The sequence below is a fragment of the Oncorhynchus keta genome, chromosome 35, assembly GCF_023373465.1.
Source record: "Oncorhynchus keta strain PuntledgeMale-10-30-2019 chromosome 35, Oket_V2, whole genome shotgun sequence".
In the NCBI taxonomy this organism is placed as follows: domain Eukaryota; kingdom Metazoa; phylum Chordata; class Actinopteri; order Salmoniformes; family Salmonidae; genus Oncorhynchus; species Oncorhynchus keta.
In genome coordinates, this window is record NC_068455.1 from 28,474,128 (window position 1) to 28,492,484 (window position 18,357).

Sequence of the window (18,357 nt, forward strand, 5' to 3'; positions counted from 1 at the left end):
CACATATTGATTGTTTTAACAGCTTTCTTATTAGAAGAATGTAGAATGGTCTTAATGTACTGCTCTAATTCCTAATAGAAAACACGAAAGAGTGTTTTTTTATTAGTGAATTTACATGTATGAATATGACATTTTGCCACTAGCACAATTAGATTTGAGGTACAATTGTTTTTCTTTATCCTTTTTATAGTTAAGAAAACCGAGCAGCACATTCGCCCATTAAAAAAAAAAAAAAAGTTATCAAGAATATTTACAATGATAAAACTATGCATATCTTTCCATAATTTATTTACATGTAGGCAACGCCCAAATAAACGCAATACTGTTTCTGGATGCTCAACACAAAAAGTAGAGTTAATGTTAATGTATTTTTTGTGTCTTCAGGTAATGATTCGCAGGTTAATACTTAGGGATAATTCTGAGAGACCTCTTTGACCTTGTTAACAAGCATGCATGTGTGATAATAACCAGACTTTTTCCCAACAGATATTATTGACAAATGTATTCCATCCAGTGAATTGTGACATAAGGAATGGATACATAAAGCATGTATAGATAGATCTGTTGTTATCAGGGAGCAAGGAGAATCAAATGTGTCCTATTGGTGTCAACTGGATTAATTCAGGGACTTCGAAGTGAACGTGGCTATTTTTGCTTGTAGCAATATGACGTGTATAGTCACGTGACCTCGAGTGTAACGGGCGGATATTTTCAAAATGGAAGAAATGCAAAAGTTTTGGAGTAAAATAAAATAGCAACATTAATTTGTTTGTTTAATCAAAGGTCGTTTACGGCCGCGGATAAATGAACCTGGTTGAACATGTATTGAATAATACGTTTGTATCGATTGGGAAGACACGAGAAGCAAGATGAGTGTTTCAATCGGTAATAAAATCGAGGTAAGTTGTCCGCTAACGTTACTGGACTACTGTGTACGTTAGCTAGCTAACGCGTGGCTAATTTATTACTGTAGCTAGCTAATTTAGCTAGTCTAGTACAAATTATTTTAGCTCGCTGAAGTTGCAAGAACTAGCCACTCCGAGGCTGTTTAGTTAGCTAAATAGCAAACTAACTTAGCTACTGTAGTTGTCTACAAACGTTACCAACTTTGCACAGTTCGCAGTCAGCAATGCAGAAGAGTGACGTTAGCTGATGGCTAAAACTAGCGGTGTTGCAGCCGAGTTGTTGTTGACTCTTGAGACATGCCTCCCACACAGGAGGTTGGGAGGACAGGCTCGTGGTAATGGCTGGAGTGGAACGGTATATCAAAATGATACCATTCCATTTACTCCGTTCCAGCCATATGAGCCGTCCTCCCTTCAGCAGCCTCCACCTGTGGTGCTCCCCCGCGACTTAAGGCACCGGTTTATTGTTGCCAGGTGATTGGGACCACAACGCCTTCATTAGCGGGAAGAGAGCCGGGATAATTCAAGGCCATATGGCAAAGACGGGTGCAACGTTTGTCTGATGGTTTTACAGTTGGCAATGTTGGGTAGCCAGTCTGTAGCTTCCCTGGCGACCAAATGCCTGGTACAGTTGTTGTGGTGGTGTACTACTCACTGGCTGTCTAGCCAGCTACATCATACATGTCAGAGGGAAGATGTTCGACAAAGTTATTCGTTATTTCTTTCAAAACCTGACAACTAAATGCAAAGTCAGTGAAGATGAGGAGAGAATCTTATCTACAGCTGGGGAGTTACAGATTGAGGTATCACGTCAGTCATCATATATATATATATATATATATATATAACAGCTGACAGGCACATCTAGGACATATTTTTAGGACATAGGCCTAGCTATAGGACATATTCTAGTCATACTTGTTGTAATTTAAATATGTTATTAACTTTGGAATTCTGTATTTCATTTTGTGAAAACATTTGTTAATTCTCTTTATCAGGACTTCAAAGTTCTGACACTCCTTGGTAAGGGCTCCTTTGCGTGTGTTTACCGGGCAAAGTCAGTTAACACTGGCTTGGAGGTGGCGATCAAAATGGTAAGAACAATTTTCCTAAATTGCTATAGTCTGCATCCCAGTACTTTTATGGTGTTGCTCCCCAGGGAACCACAAAACAAACATTAATACCATAAAGTAAGAGCTCATCACTACAAAGTGTTTATTGTCAAGTGCAAGCAGACAAATCACAAGTGTGGAAATGTTGACAGCCTACACAGTGAAGACTCACCCACTTAACATCATCAAATGTATTTATATAGCCCTTCTTACATCAGCTGATATCTCAAAGTGCTGTACAGAAACCCAGCCTAAAACCCCAAACAGCAAGCAATGCAGGTGTAGAAGCACGGTGGCCAGGAAAAACTCCCTGGGAAGAAACCTAGAGAGGAACCAGGCTATGAGGGGTGGCCAGTCCTCTTCTGGCTATGCCGGGTGGAGATAACAGAACATGGCCAAGATGTTCAAATGTTCATAAATGACCAGCATGGTCAAATAATAACAATAACAGTAGTTGTCGAGGGTGCAGCAAGTCAGCACCTCAGGAGTAAATGTCAGTTGGCTTTTCATAGCCGATCATTAAGAGTATCTCTACAGCTCCTGCTGTCTATAAAGAGTTGAAAACAGCAGGTCTGGGACAGGTAGCATGTCCGGTGAACAGGTCAGGGTTCCATAGCCGCAGGCAGAACAGTTGATCATCATCCTCTCACTACCAGGTGGTGTGCTTAGCAGAGCCTTGTATTTTCACTAAGCCCCCCTCCCATGGGTCCTATGTGGACTGTTGGGAGTCTAGACAGTCTGTTCTGTCTCTGGGTAGTTCTCATAGTTTCTTTGTGGAAGTTTGATCGGCTCTTAGCCACAAGACTAAAGCAGTGTATTTTAAGGCTCACATGCACTGTATAATTATCTCAACTCTAGAGAGTTGAAAACAGCAGGTCTGTGACAGGTAGCACGTCCGGGACATATTCTAGTCATACTTGTTGTAATTTAAATGTTATTAACTTTGGAATTCTGTATTTTATTTTGTGAAAATGAAAAATGCAGATTGACAAAAAAGCCATGCACAAATCTGGTATGGTCCAGCGTGTGAGTAACGAAGTGGAGATTCAGTGTCGATTGAAGCATCCGTCAATACTAGAGGTAAGCATGGTTGAACATTTTATGTTGGACATGTTATGGCATGTGATCATTGTAGTGCTGAAATGGGTGATTCTTTAGTAAGCTCTTATTTACATGACTGCATTTAACCCCAGGGTTCTCTCAATGATGTTTTTAAAAATGTGGTGCTGCTGAGTACAGGTGTGGTGTAGTGGCCCCTTCAGACTCAGACAGTTTTGCTTTTTTGAATACTGCTATTTCCTGCCATCTAGAGCAAAAATGGCTAGAATAATAAGGTGTGGTGCCTGGCCTTAAATTATCAAACATTTTACATCGTGGCGCAGTTAGTCCACAAGGTGGTGCTGTGCCATAAACCCTGATAACATTTTGGCCTGTCATTTTACTCTTTTGCAGCTGTACACCTACTTTGAAGACAGTAATTATGTGTACTTGGTGTTGGAGATGTGCCATAATGGAGAGATGAGTCGATACCTGAAAGATAGGAAGATGCCCTTCTCAGAGGGTGAAGGTGAGTCAATTTGTTTTTACCTGAGAGTGAAACAGTGATATGTTCTTAACATGGTATGAAAGCTACGTTAACATGTTTTGATACTTTGCCTCGTTTCCTTTTATAACGGTTGTTGAACTTTTTTTTTCTTCACGTTACAGCAAGGCACTTCATGCATCAAATAGTGAAAGGTATGCTGTACTTGCATACACATGGCATCATGCATCGGGACCTGACCTTGTCCAACCTGCTTCTGTCGGGCAATATGAACCTTAAAATAGCTGACTTTGGCCTGGCCACCAAGCTGAAGCTCCCCAGCGAGAAGCACTTCACCATGTGTGGCACACCCAACTACATCTCCCCAGAGGTGGCCACCCACAGTGCCCACGGCCTGGAGTCTGATGTCTGGTCTCTGGGCTGCATGTTCTACGCCTTCCTGATGGGCCGGCCACCGTTTGACACAGACACGGTCAAGCACACCCTCAACAAGGTGGTTCTGGGGGAGTATGACATGCCCAGCCATGTGTCCCAGGAGGCCCAGGACCTGATCCATCAGCTGCTGAGGAAGGACCCTGCGCAACGGCCCAGCCTGTCTGCCGTGCTGGAGCACCCCTTCATGACCCAAAGCCTGCTGGCCAGGACCAAGGAGCTGAGCCTGGGGGAGCCAGGCTCCATGGACAGCGGCATCGCCACCATCTCCACAGCCTGCACCTCGTCCACATCCGGCAGCAGCAGCAGCAGCAGCCGCCATCTCCAGAGGAGAACCAGGCGTGTGATGGGACCTGCCTTGCCCAATCGCATGATGCCTATCCCTACACTGCCCCAGCCGCCCAGCAACGCCTGCTTTGAGGGGGTTGAGCAGTGCCAGCAGCAGCACTCAGACAGAGTAGGCAGGAGCAGAGGTGCTCCAGGTGGGGAGAGTGGACGCCCCCACTCCAGGTACCCACGAAGGGCTCACTCCTCAGACCGGTCTAGCTCCTCTGTCACTCCAGCCCAGGGGATGGGGCAGGCAAAGCTGGAAAGGTGCCACTCTGAGGAGATGCTGACTGTGTCAGGTAGACTGGCCTTTCCCATGTCCTCCAGCTACAAGGACACTCCACAACCCTTCGCAGAACATGGAAGGCTCCCATTGCCGCCTGTCAAACAGACAGCCAGGTAAGATGTGACACCAGTGTGCTGTAATTGATTGAATGTGATTTATATTAAAATGTCTGTGTCTGTCTGACTAACTGATGCATGTATGTTCTCAGCTCAGGATGTTCATATTCCGCACAACCACCACGTCCACTAAACATGCAGTTAGAAGAGTCAGAAGGTGTACAAAATTGGTTCAGTAAAGAAGGTATATTGCACCTACTCTTTTCTTTGCTGTATCTTAATCTTACATCCCAATGTAAAGATGTACAAGTTCTAAAACAAAGGTTTTCATGCATGAGCTTTTCATGCATGTTTGTTCCCCCTGCCTCGCAAGGCCCGTTTCCGAGACCCACGGATGCCAGCTCTCACAGCAGCAGTGGCAGTTTCCATAGCAGCAGGGAGCCTCTAGGTGTACACAACTACTGGAGTGACAAACCAGCAGGCAGAGGGACCAGTTCTCACCGCAACCACAACCAGCACCACCCCTCAAACACTGAGTCCTACTGGGAGAATGGGCAACGAGTACATGGGGGAGAGCTGCAGAGTCTGTCCAAACCCAAACCAAGTATAGCAAAGGAGAAGTCCCTGAGAAATGTGCTCCCTCCCCTGTGTGCCTACAGACTGAAACCCATCAGACAGAAGACTAAAAACGCTGTGGTAAGACAGACAAAGCCCTTAGTTATCCCCCTGTCTCTATTCACCTGATCTGCTTTCAATGAAGGCGCAATGCCTGCCTGCTCTACAGCTGTGGTTTCTGTCTCTTTATCCCCAGGTGAGCATTCTTGATACTGGAGAAGTGTGTATGGAGCTTCTCAGGGGCCAGGGCCCCCAGGAGAGGGTCAAAGAGGTCCTTAGGATATCCTGTGATGGTTCGATGGTGAGTTTCAGGAATAACAACACTTCATACCCTTCAGAGAGGTTATCATGATCTCTGTCAGTAAAATAATGGCAAAACACTCATTTCAACCTTTGACCATGCACCTGTAGGTCACGATTTACCAGCCCAATGAGGGGAAAGGTTTTCCTGTACTAGAGCGCCCCCCTGCTCCTCCTGAGAACATCTTGATCTGCAGCTATGAGGACTTACCAGGTATACCTCAATACCAGACAGTGAAGTCTCTGTTACATGAGTAAAATTAATTTTATACATATGTTGGAAATCTCATTTCAATTAACCTTTGTCCTCTGCTTCTCTTCAATAGAAAAATACTGGAGGAAATACCAGTATGCCTCGAAGTTTGTGCTCCTGGTGAAATCCAAGACTCCAAAGGTCACCCTCTATACCAAGTCTGCTAAGTGTATGCTGATGGAGAACTCCCCCAATGCAGACCTGGAGGTGTGCTTCTACGATGGTGAGGACCATTTACAAAGCATCAGTTATATGAAACATCATGAACTTGAAGGATAAAATCTATTGTCCTCTGATATTGAAATGTTGTTGCACACTGTTAACCTAAATCATCCTGACCTGTAGTTCCCCTCTGTGCTGTGACAGGAGCAAAAATCCACAAGACGTCGGAGCTGGTCCGGGTGGTGAAGAGTGGGAAGTCGTACACAGTGAAAGGGGAGGTGGGTCTGAGTGGCCTCAGCCCAGAGAGCAGGCTGTATGTGGAACTGTCTGACGAGGGCCACAGCATGTGTCTGTCTCTAGAGGCGGCAATCACTGCAGAAGAGCAGCACAGTGCCAAGAGCACTCCCTTCTTCCCCATCACCATCGGCAGGTGAGAGTGAGAGCCATGACTGTGTCTGTTGTCAGTGTTAATGCTGTAAATTGTCATGTTTGGAAGCACTTAAATCAGTGGGGGTCAGTGCCATTTAAGATGAGGGAGGATGTTTAATCTTTCATGAGCATGGCCTTATTTCTATTACAGCATATTGGATGACTGTTATTCATATTCCATTCACCCAGTTCAATGTAACAGCGATAGGTTTAGGCTACTACATGATACTCTTATTTTCCACATACCCATCATGAGGTTTCTACAACCTAGCCTATGATTGAAAGTTTACAGCATAGGTCGAGAGACAAATGAGGTGACATTCAATATCGCCTTGCACACTCTTGCGTGCATCTAACTTATATAGGGTGTAATCATTAGTCCAACAGTTGCAAACGAGGTATGTGTATCCCTGTTTTATGTTTGCTTCCGTTTAAGAAAAGTTAACAGAATCCGCGGAATGAAATCAAATTAACTTTATTTGTCACATGCGCCGAATACAAGTGTAGACCGTAGCCTGAAATTCTTACTTACAAGCACTTTGCCAAAAGTGCAGTTCAAGAAGAGTTAAGAAAATATTTACCAAAGAAAAAAAGTAACACAAAATAACAATAACGAGACTGTATACAGGGGGTACCAGTACGCAGTTAGTGTGCGGGGGTACTGGTTAGTTGAGATAATTGTACATGTAGGTAGGGTGAAGTGACGATGCATAGATAATAAACAGCGAGTAGCAGCAGTGTACAAAACAAACGGGGGGTCAATGTAAATAGTCGCTGATCATGTGTAAACAGTTCACTCTCATAACACACGTTGTATTCCTTCGCTTGTGGACTTCAATGCACAATACATCATCTGTATGTGACCAGGCGAAAAAACTTTCCAAACCGATACACAGCCTACATCGTTGTCACCATTTTAGCTAAAGTAACATCATAGTCAGCATAGCTAATAGAACTAACGCGTTAGTGAACCCGCTACAATCATGCAGTAATGTTAGTGTCAGTAAGCATTTACACTGTCGGGCCCCGGAGGCAATAAATTAGTCAAACCAAAAGTTTACCTTTACTTGGAAGAGTTGCAGTGTTGTGTTGGAAAGTCAGGTAGCTAACATAGCATCCCTCTGTTTGAGCAGGGTGTTCCATTAGCTGCATGTGCTAACTAAGTGGATCAGAAAAAAATGACAATCTCTATTTCTCTCTTGCTTCTCCTTCATTTTGGAAGAAATTAATTGTTAAACTATTGTCTTTGAGTCAACAACTCACCACATTTTATACACTGCAGTGCTAGCTAGCCGGTACCGCCTGTATATAGCTTCGTTGTTTTGTAATTTTCTAGTTACTTTTTAAAAAACATTTTAGTTTTTAACTTTAGTGTATTTTGTAAATATTTTCTTATCTCTATTTCTTGAACTGCATTGTTGGTTAAGGGCTTGTAAGTATTTCACAGTAAGGTCTACTACACCTCTTGTATTCGGCGCATGTGACAAATACAAATGTATTTGATATTTGGTGACGTGATTATGTTTAGTATAGTAATTTTATTTAAAAAGTATCATTTTAAAAAAAGTTTTACAATTTACATTTTTATGAAATTCACTGAGGATGGTCCTCCCCTTCCCCCCCTGAGAAGCCTCCACTTTCTTAAATAAAGTACAATCTTACACAATGCTGAAAGTGACTATTTCAGTTATTTACACTGAGTGTACAAAACATTAGGAACACCTGCTCTTTCCATGACGGACTGACAGGTGAAGGCTATGATCCCTTATTGATGTCACCTGTTAAATCCACTTCAATCAGTGTAGGTGAAGGGGAGGAGACAGGTTAAATAAGGATTTTTAATCCTTGAGACATGGATTGTGTATGTGTGCCATTGAGGGTGAATGGGCAAGACAAAAGATTAAAGTGCCTTTGAACATGGTGTGATAGCGGGTGCCAGGGACACTGGTTTGAGTGTGTCAAGAACTGCAACGCTGCTGGGTTTTTCAGTCAACAGATTCCTGGGTGTATCAAGAATGGTCCACCACCCAAAAAACATCCAGCCAACTTGACACAACTGTGGGGAGCATTGAAGTCAACATGGGCCAGCATCACAGTGGAACGCTTTCGACACCTTGTAGAGTCCATGCCTCGACTAATAGAGGCTATTTTGTACACTTTTATTTGTCGTATGCATACAGTACCAGTTAAACATTTGGACACACATACTCATTCTTCAAAGGTTTTTCTTTATTTTTGACTATTTTCAACATTGTAGAATAACTATGAAGTAACACATGGAATCATATAGTAACCAAAAAAGTGATAAACAAATATATATATGATTCTTCAAAGTAGCCACCCTTTGCCTTGATGACAGCTTTGCACACTCTGCATTCTCTCAACCAGCTTCATGAGGTCTCCTGGAATATATTTCAATTAAACAGGGTGTACCTTGTTAATTTGTAGAATTTCTTTAATGCGTTTGATTGAGCCAATCAGTTTTGTTGTGACAAGGCAGGGGTGGTATACATATGATAGCCCTATTTTGTAAAAGACCCAAGTCCATATTATGGTAAGAACAGCACAAATAGCCTTCAATTCTCAGAACAAGAATACTGATGAGTTGCAGAAGAAAGGTCTTTGTTTCTGGACATTTTGAGCCTGTAATTGAACCCACAAATGCTGATGCTCCAGATACTCAATTAGACTAAAGACCAGTTTTATTGCTTCTTCATTCAGGACAACAGTTTTCAGCCGTGCTAACATAATTGCTAGAGGGTTTTCTAATGATCAATTAGTCTTTTAAAATGTTAAAGTTGGATTAGCTAACACAATGTGCCATTGGAACACAGGAGTGATGGTTGCTGATAATGGGCCTATGTAGACATTCCATAAAACATCTGCCGTTTCCAGCTACAATTGTGATGTCCACACTGTTTCTGGTCAATTTTATGTTATTTTACTAGACAAAAATGTGCTTATCTTTCAAAAACAAGGACATTTCTAAGTGACCCCAAACTTTTGAACAGTAGTGTTTGTCAGCCAGTCCTTGTCACTAATCTTGCTACTCTGTTTGTCCCTCCCAGGAGACCTGCCAACCCAGACTCCTCCTGCCCCTCGTCCCAGCCTGCCACTGCTGATGTGGCATCACTGCCCCAGCCCCCATGTTTCACTCCCTCTGTGAGTTTCTCCCACGCAACATGTCACATTGTATGATCTAAGCTATTTATTCCATCCATTTCTATGGAGGAATTGTAAGATATTTCTGGTGTTATTGTTTTTGAACTTTATTTTATTTATCTTGTCCAATCTTCAGAGGATCTCCTATGAAGAGTCTGACATCACCTCAGCCAGTGTGAACAAAAACTGCTCTCCGCTGTCGGTCAAACAAGACCACACGGCCAACGCAGGGAAAGTCCTCAAGTCTGTCTTTGTGCCAAATATTGGTTGGGCCTCACAGCTGACCAGTGGAGAGGTGTGGGTGCAGTTCAAAGATGGCTCCCAGCTGGTGGTGCAGGCAGGGGTTTCCTGTATTATCTACACGTCCCCAGAGGGACGGACCACCAGGTACTGAACACTTACACAGCACCTATAACAAATACAATTACTGACACATGGCTTTACCACCGTTTGATATGTCAATGTCCATCTGTCGTTTTGATAATTTTTTAGATGTAAAAGATGGTTTTCTGTATTTGAGGAATGGTAGTTGTCAAACCCTTTTTGCTGACATGTTCCTACTTTTGTTGCTCCAGGTACAAGGAGAATGAGAAGTTGCCAGAGCTTGTGAAGGAGAAGCTGCACTGTCTCTCCACCATCCTAGGTCTGTTGGCCAGTCCAGCAGCACGCCGCTGAATCAAACCTCAGCATTGCCCCCTTGCTGTTATATTGACACGTCCCTGTGCAGCAGGGAGAACTTTCACAGCCTTTATACACATACCTCTTTCAAATGTGCTTGTAAATATGTTTATTTTCCATGTACAGATGACAAATTATGAAGATATATATTTTGAAGTACCCATGTTGTACAGCATTTTGTTGAAGTAGTTGCGTGTAAACTTGTATTTTCTATATTGTCAGTTGTCGAACCATCATCTACATGAAATGTCAGATGCTTAAAAGCTAAAGCAATAAACATCTGCAGGCTGGGTAGAGTTCAGTCGCACTTTGGTGTTCAGGGTTTTTGTTCTTCATAATCAGCATAAATGGGTAAAAGTAAATGTTTCCAGCAAAAAAAAACATTTAAAGGATGAGTGGTTGTTTGCATACCTTAAGTATGGTATCAAGATACAGGACAGATACATGAGGCTTATCATGAGAAACACAATACAACTTTGGGGGAATGAATTTAATTACTTTCACCAAGAATATACATGATCTGTTATTCTGGACTGAAGCACTAGAACAGTAATAGCAATTTCTCGCTATTTTCTTTTATAGAAATCACTTCAGTTATTTTTCACCCTGTTTTAGCCATTTAATAAAAAGTCACATTGTATTAATTATTTAGAGAACTTTTACAAATGTATGCATATGTGTATTTTATATTATACACACGTTACTCTATATATATATATAGTAACATTTCCAAGTAAACATTGGAAGTGGAGAGCACAATGACGGTCAGAGAAATGAACAAGGTAGTAAGTAGGGGTAATATTTCCCATTTAGATGCAGAACACAGTAGAGATTGCAGTGTTTCCACAACATACTGGGCATGGCTTGGTTAAGACATTCAATTAGGAAGGCTTTAGGACCACTGCTACCCAACTCTTGTTCTGGAGGGCAGCAGGTTGAATGGCTACACTAGATGGTCAGTCACTCACCTGGTCATTGGGGCTAAGTAACCTCTGATAAGCTTGTCAATTCACTGTCAGCCTGTGATGAAGCAGTGCTTAAAACACCCTATTTTTACATAGAGTTGGCAGCCCTACACACTTCGACTGGATGCTAAGGGTGAAGACAGTGACAACTGTAAGCTTGGTCTTGAAGATAATTTAATTTGCCAAACCATCATCTCACTACTCATGACAGAAAACAAAAAAAATCCCCTTTGTTCACTTGCTCTTCTCCACTATATAAAAATCCCCCCCCCCAATGAACAAAATATACGTTTTTAAAAAAGGATATCACCATGAACATTGGGAGAAAAATCAGTTTTCTTTTTTCTTTACATATTGTGACACCTCAAAATAACAGCAGCTGATGCTTACAGGGAGTTTGGAGACTGACTTACCGGCTATATAAGAGTGCACTAGACTAGATGCCAGCAGTCTGCTTAAAATGATGTATTGTCAATAAGACAAAGTACAAAGAAAATAAAGAATCCTTAGCATTGTAATCAAGACATTCATTTCATGGTCAAAAATAATGTGTGTTGATTTAGTTGGCTAAATATATATAATTCAATTAGACATTTGTGGAGTAAGAGTTAGTTTTCTGAACACAATACCAATTGAAAACTGTTAGAGGCCCAGAGGTTGAATTGAGCTTTGAATGAGTAGTAATGGAGGGAGAGAGAATGAGAGTTCAGCATGCCGATTCATTTCAATTCCATAAAAGTCATTTTTCACTAAAGCATTGGAATGCTGGAATACTTTTTGAAAACACCCACATACAAAAAGGAATGTGATCCTCATCTTTCAGCAGTGCTGGAGCAACACAACTCAAGTTATGAGGCAAGGAAATGGACTGGTTTAGTCACATAAAACACCTGTATAAACCTCAACCATATCTGACAAACACTCAGGCTTTTATAAACATTATCCCACATTAAACTTGGTCACATGATCAAAGATTTCTTTTTCTGCTGACAAACATTTATATGAGGTGTGATCAAAAGGTTTATGCAGGTATTTTCAGCCTTTCGTGCTGCATGTACTGCATCTTGATTAATATCTATTTTGTTTCTGCTGTTGTGAAGACTGAAATTCACATGACAAGAGCCTTGCACATGAAAGAAAGCACATTGTTAATTAAATAGTACACAAAGCAACCAGCGTTCAATTTCATCATTTCTAATGTCAATCAAGACTCCAATGACTTGCTTGTGATTTTGGAAATGATCGAGTGGGTTCTTTAAGTCAGTTGATCTGCGTGCCATTAGCACTGGCAGCAGCTCCAAACCTGTGGATGAGTGTTATAGTACCCAGACAACACATTTCACCGCACCTATCCAGTGTATGTGACAATAAAAACACTTTTTATCCCTTCTCCACTATATGCCAGAGTGGTAAACATCAAAAGAAAGACATCACTGGTGAATGTCAATGCTGGAACCGTGAGTGCATATGGAGCACAGGATGTTAAGTTGCCTTTTTCCTTCACTGCTGTAGACAAAAGTTCAGACAAGATCTTTCCCCTAACCATATCATGTGGACCACTTGATTAAAGAGACTTCACAGAGAGAAACTAAAATCAGAAATTAAGCAGAGTTCCCAAAAGTTCACATTACAGTACGTAAGTCCTACTAAACAAAACACCTAAAAGGCAGAGAAAAACATCTACAACCAATCACCATCATCAATATCTACATAGAAAAAGTTGGTTTTTGATTACAGATATATTAAAATTAATGTCATATATTATGACCATTATTAATTATTGTCACCATTATAATCCTAAGGTGGAAGAGGAGGGCAGTCATTGGGAGGAAGCCTTGGTGGCTATCGTGGAAACACAGTGTTGCTGGAAGTTGGGGGACATGGCTGAGTTACAGCCCAGTCTCTGGCGGGGGGCCTTCAGGTTCCCATCCGCCTCCACGATCCAGGGGCTGCTGCTGGCCTCCTTCCCCAGCATGCTGCAGCAGCCTGGGGAGCCAGGGGTTGGGGTTAGGCTGGGGGCTGTGGATACCAGGCCGTTGGGCTGCCCGCTGGCTGGGGGGCTGTCAGCGGAGTTGGCTTGGAGCACACTGGTGATGTGGGTCAGGAGATCGTTGAAGAACTCTGGGACACCCTCATAACCTGGAGACAGACGAGGACGAGCCATGAGACATGGCTGACTGATGCTTATATCCCATCTTCATTCAATATAGTGGGAAACTGATGGTAACAGTCCAAAAATGAGTGAAAATGTTTATTTATTGTATTTTGAGTGCCTAGCTTGTCGTTGAGGCACTGAGGGTGAATGTTTGTGAGGGATTAGCTCACTACCATTCTCCTCACATTCCAACCGTCAGAGGTGGCAACAGCGTGCAACCCAAGAACAGTGTTACCATAGTGACAACAGCCCTCGTCAAGAGAAAGGCATGCTAGACTCGCCTCAGAGCGTGCTCAATTCTCATTTAACACTGCTGATACCTCGGCTCCGTCTCCAAGCAAGATCATGTCAATCAGACCATTAGATTATATTGATCCCTAAAAGCAATCTCTCAAAGATTTGAAATGACTAACTGGTAGAGATTGTAAAACTGTCGTATGTCTACACAGGTGGACGGGTAGTATAAATGGCCATCCATCTTAGACTAAAGATCAACACACAAACCCATATCGACTCCTATCCCCTACGACAGAGGAACAAACCCCTCACCAGGGAATGAATTGATGTCGATGACGGCGTGTTGGCCCGTAAGGTTGTTGATGATGACGTCAATGCCAAACAAGGACACGCCCAACTCCTGTCGCAAGGACCTGGACAACTCTCCGATGACATCATCACTGGGTGGCTGGGAGACCCCCTCCACGTTGTCCCTCTGTGGTAGGAAGAAAACGAAGTCTGAGTATACTGTACTAAGGGCATTCAATAACACACTGAGGTTTGGCTTAACACATAGAAATACATTGCATTCGGAAAGTATTCAGACCCCTGCACTTTTTTCACATTGTTACATTACAGTCTTATTCCAAAATGGATCAAATTATTTTTTCGCCCTCAATATGTACACTACACACAATACCCCATAATGACAAAGCGAAAACGGATTTTTATAGATTTATAAAAAACATCACATTTACATAAGTATTCAGATCCTTAGCTACGAGACTCGAAACTGAGCTAAGGTGCATCCCGTTTCCATTGATCATCCTTGAGATGTTTCTACAACTTGAAGTTCACCTGTAGTAAATTCAATTGATTGGACATGATTTGGAAAGGCACACTTGTCTATATAAGGTCCCACAGTTGACAGTGCATGTCAGAGCAAAAACCAAGCCATGAGGTTGAATGAAGAGCTTTCAGACAGGATTGTGTCGAGGCACAGATTTTGGGAAGGGTACTAAAAAAAAATGTTGTCAGCATTGAAGGTCCCCAAGTACACAGTGGCCTCCATTCTAAAATAGAAGTTTGGAACCACCAAGACTCTTCCTAGAGCTGGCTGCCGTGAGCAATCGGGGGAGAAGGGCTTTGGGTAGGCAGGTGGCCAAGAACCCGATGGTCACTGACAGTGCTCCAGAGTTCCTCTGTGGAGATGGTTGTCCGTCTGGAAGGTTCTCCCATCTCTGAAGCACTACACCAATCAGGCCTTTATGGTACAGTGGCCAGATGGAATCCACTCCTAAAAAGGCACATGATCTAGCAACCGAAAGGTTGCTATGATCGAATCCCCGAGCTGACAAGGTAAAAATGTTGTTCTACCACTGAACAAGGCAGTAAACCCACTGTTCCTAGGCCGTCATTGTAAATAAGAATTTGTTATCAACTGACTTGCCTAGTTAAATAAAGGTTCAATAAAAAATAAACCCGCTTGGGGTTTGCCAAAAGGCACCTAAAGGACTCTCTAACCATGAGAAACAAGATTCTCATGTCTGATGAAACCAAGATTGAACTCTTTGGCCTGAATGCCAAGCCTAGAGGAAACCTGGCACCATCAATATGGTTAAGCATTGTGGTGCGGCATCATGCTTTGGGGATGTTTTTCAGTGGCAGGGACTGGGAAACTAGTCAGGATCGAGGGAAAGACGAACGGAGCAAAGTACAGAGAGATCCTTGATGAAAACCTGCTCTAGAGTGCTCAGGACCTCAGACTGAGGTGGAGGTTCACATTCCAACAGGACAAGTCTCAGAATATCCTTGAGTGGTCCAGCCAGAGCCCGGACCTTAACCTGGAGACCTGAAAATAGCTGTACAGCGACGGTCCCCATCCAACCTGACAGAGCTTGAGTGGATCTGCAAAGAAGAAAATGGGAGAAACTCCCCAAATACAGGTTTGTACCAAGCTTGTAGCGTCATTCCTTCTGTAGCTCAGTTGGTAGAGCATGGCACTTGTAACGCCAGGGTAGTGGGTTCGATTCCCGGGACCACCCATACGTAGAATGTATGCACACATGACTGTAAGTCGCTTTGGATAAAAGCGTCTGCTAAATGGCATATATTATTATTATTATTATACCCAAGAAGACTCAAGGCTGTAATCGCTGCCAAAGGTGCTTCAACAAAGTACTGAGTAAAGGGTCTGAATACTTTTTTATATACATTTGCAAAAATGTCTAAAAACCTGTTTTTGTTTGTCATTATGGGGTAGAGTGTGTAGATTGTAAAAAGAAAATCAACAATTTAACCCATTTTAGAATAAGGCTGTAAAGTAACGATATGTGGAAAAAGTAAAGGTGTCTGAATACTTTCCGAATGCCTTGTAGGTGATATGATAAATGCATGTTAGTGTATTGAACTTACAGATGTCAGGTCTGAAGAGGACTCTGGCTTTGATACGTTGTGGCTGTTGAAGAAAATTGCTTTTCTGTCTGTAATGGAGAAAACACACTTTAGTCAGTTTCATGGGTGGCAGGTAGCCTAGTGGTTAGAGCGTTGGGCCAGTAACCGAAAGGTTGCTGAATCGAATCAGAGTTGACAAGGTAAAAATCAGTCGTTCTGCCCCTGAACAAGGCAGTTAACCCACTGTTCCCCAGGCGCCGAAGATGTCGATTATGGCAGCCCCCCCGCACCTCTCTGATTCAGAGGGGTTGGGTTAAATGCGGAAGACACATTTCAGTTGAATGCATTCAGTTGACATTACATTTCTCATCTTCACCCTCAACTCAACTATTTGTTATGGATGTGCAGTTCTCATCTCTGGCACCAGGAGGCACAAGAGTAGCCATAAACATGGAATAATGGAGGTGTACAAGTATGACATTCAAGTTTTATTAGTCTATGTACGAGATACGCATCATCTAATGAAATGCTTACTTGTAGGTTCCTTCAACAATTCAACAACAGTAAGAAATAATTCAAGCTAAGAATACGAACATATAAATGGCAGTGGAATAGAATAATACATTTTAGCATCAGTATAATACAGGAAGGCACAATTTATAGTCCAATATTTACACGTATTGGGGAAGGGGGGAAATGAGGTGCACGTGTATAAATTGAGCAATATAATAAGTGTTTCAAGTCCTGGATGGGTGGGAGCACAGTCCCAGTGATGTACTGGGCAGTCTTCACCACCTGCTGGAGCTGGTGGTGATGGTGCAGCGATAGTATTTGGAGAGGACACGGGGCGGCATGCCAAATTTCTTCAGTCGCTTTAGGAAGTAGAGACGCTGTTGCAACCTCTTGACAAGAGTGATGGTGTTGTTGGTCAATGTCATGTCCTCAGTGATGTGGATGCCGAGGAACTTAAAACTTGTGACTCGCGCTACTGCAGTCCCGTTGATTGAATCGGGGCGTGTTCCCTCCGTTACATTCTGAAGTCAACAATCAACTCCTTTGATTTGCTGAAGTAGTTGTCATGACGCCACAGTCGTGAGTGAACAGGGAGTACAGCAGAGGACTGAGGACACACCCCAGGGGGCCCTTGTGTTAAGAGTCAGTGTGGAGGTGTTGTTGCCAATCCTCACAGCTTGTGCTCTTCTCGTCAGGAAGTCCAGGGTCCAGTTGCAGAGGGTGGTGTCCAGTCCCAGAGCTTGGTGTTGAGCTTGGAGGGAACAATAGTGTTGATGAATGCTGTACTGTAGTCAATGAACAGTATTCTCACATAGGTGTTCCTGTTGTCCAGATGTGTTACGGGGGTGTGAATAGCGATGGAAATGGCATCTTCCGTGGATCTGTTGGAGCGCTAGGTAAATTGGAGTGGGTCAAGTGTGCTTGGCATGCTGGCCTTGATGTGGGCCATGACCAGCCTCTCGCCTCACTTCATGATCACAGAGGTGAGCGTGACGGGGCAGTAGTTATATGGACTTGTCACCTTGTTCTTCTGGGGCACTGGGACGATGGTGGTCTCCTTAAAGCAAGTGGGGACCACAGCCTGGGACAGGTTGAAGATGTCAGAAGACGCCCACCAGCTGGTCAACACACACTATTACATTCAAATTCAAGTGCATTATTGGAAAGACACTGTTCAATAAAACATTGGCAGGGATGTAAGCATAAGCAATTACATTTTTATGAGTGTTAAAGTATCCATCTTTATTCTCTCCAACAAACATGCAAGAACCATGCTTTCCTCAACTTCTTGCCGGTTGATGTTTGGCAGAACTGAGCGATTATTTTCTTAGGCCAGCTGCAAAGTCTAATTGGCTATATTGTCAAAATTCATGAAAACAAAAATTATATTTTTTGTCTTAATTTCAGGTTAGGGTTAGCAGTGTGGTTAAGGGTGGTAATTAAGGTTAGGTTTAAAATCAGATTTATGACTGTGGCTGTGCCAGCTAGTGACCACTTCGCAGAGCTGCCTCCAGAACAAGATTCATGATGAAAACCTCTAACCTGCCAACTTCTTTCATGTTGGTTGATAGACGAGGACATATGTATCTACGTGCTACTCAATTATCTTAACCATCTCTAATTATTAGAAAAACAAAAACACTGAAGCCACAGCATAACAAACTTAATAAACTCAATGTCTGACAAATCTAACCCCAGTTTCAGTTCAATCATCTTACATAGGCAACAAACTTCCACTTGTACCACATGACCATACATCACACCATATCAATGGCCTTCATATACAGCCATTACTAGTCATGTGGCTGGAGGGACAAACCGATTCACATTATCTAATCTTTTGTCTGACTCAGC

General features: G+C 42.7%; 2 protein-coding genes across 6 annotated transcripts in view; one reads left to right on the forward strand and one right to left on the reverse strand.

Annotated features, from left to right (window-relative positions):
- The first annotated feature begins 577 nt into the window (after positions 1-577).
- Positions 578-10,567, forward strand: LOC118368254 (serine/threonine-protein kinase PLK4-like). Of its 2 annotated transcripts, none has more exons than XM_035752217.2 (14): positions 578-899; positions 1,904-1,999; positions 3,002-3,097; positions 3,470-3,584; positions 3,725-4,718; positions 4,814-4,905; positions 5,035-5,357; positions 5,473-5,577; positions 5,688-5,790; positions 5,903-6,052; positions 6,196-6,421; positions 9,489-9,582; positions 9,719-9,969; positions 10,158-10,567. In XM_035752217.2, exons 1-14 carry the CDS (start codon positions 870-872, stop codon positions 10,255-10,257), a joined length of 2,775 nt encoding a protein of 924 aa, XP_035608110.1. In that variant the 5' UTR covers positions 578-869; the 3' UTR covers positions 10,258-10,567. The 2 variants fall into 2 exon arrangements, with proteins under 2 accessions (XP_035608110.1, XP_035608108.1); XM_035752215.2 differs by lacking the exon at positions 578-899 and adding an exon at positions 1,244-1,708.
- A 30-nt stretch (positions 10,568-10,597) lies between these two features.
- LOC118368256 (inositol-tetrakisphosphate 1-kinase-like) overlaps positions 10,598-18,357 on the reverse strand; it is a 51,878-nt gene continuing 44,118 nt past the window's right edge. For all 4 annotated transcript variants that reach the window (XM_035752222.2, XM_035752221.2, XM_035752220.2 and 1 more), the window contains 3 exons: positions 16,012-16,079; positions 13,930-14,092; positions 10,598-13,364 (listed from right to left, as the gene is read on the reverse strand). In XM_035752222.2, the coding sequence (XP_035608115.1) occupies positions 13,045-13,364; positions 13,930-14,092; positions 16,012-16,079 (551 nt within the window). In that variant the 3' untranslated portion in view covers positions 10,598-13,044. The remainder of the gene's footprint in view (positions 13,365-13,929; positions 14,093-16,011; positions 16,080-18,357) is intronic.

Excerpts from the sequence above, each read along its gene's own strand:
- LOC118368254 (XM_035752215.2), top strand. The coding sequence starts at position 1,601 with ATGTTCGACAAAGTTATTCGTTATTTCTTTCAAAACCTGACAACTAAA. Across the intron at positions 2,000-3,001 it reads TGGAGGTGGCGATCAAAATG|ATTGACAAAAAAGCCATGCA; the intron begins GTAAGAACAATT and ends TGAAAAATGCAG. Across the intron at positions 4,906-5,034 it reads AAATTGGTTCAGTAAAGAAG|GCCCGTTTCCGAGACCCACG; the intron begins GTATATTGCACC and ends CTGCCTCGCAAG.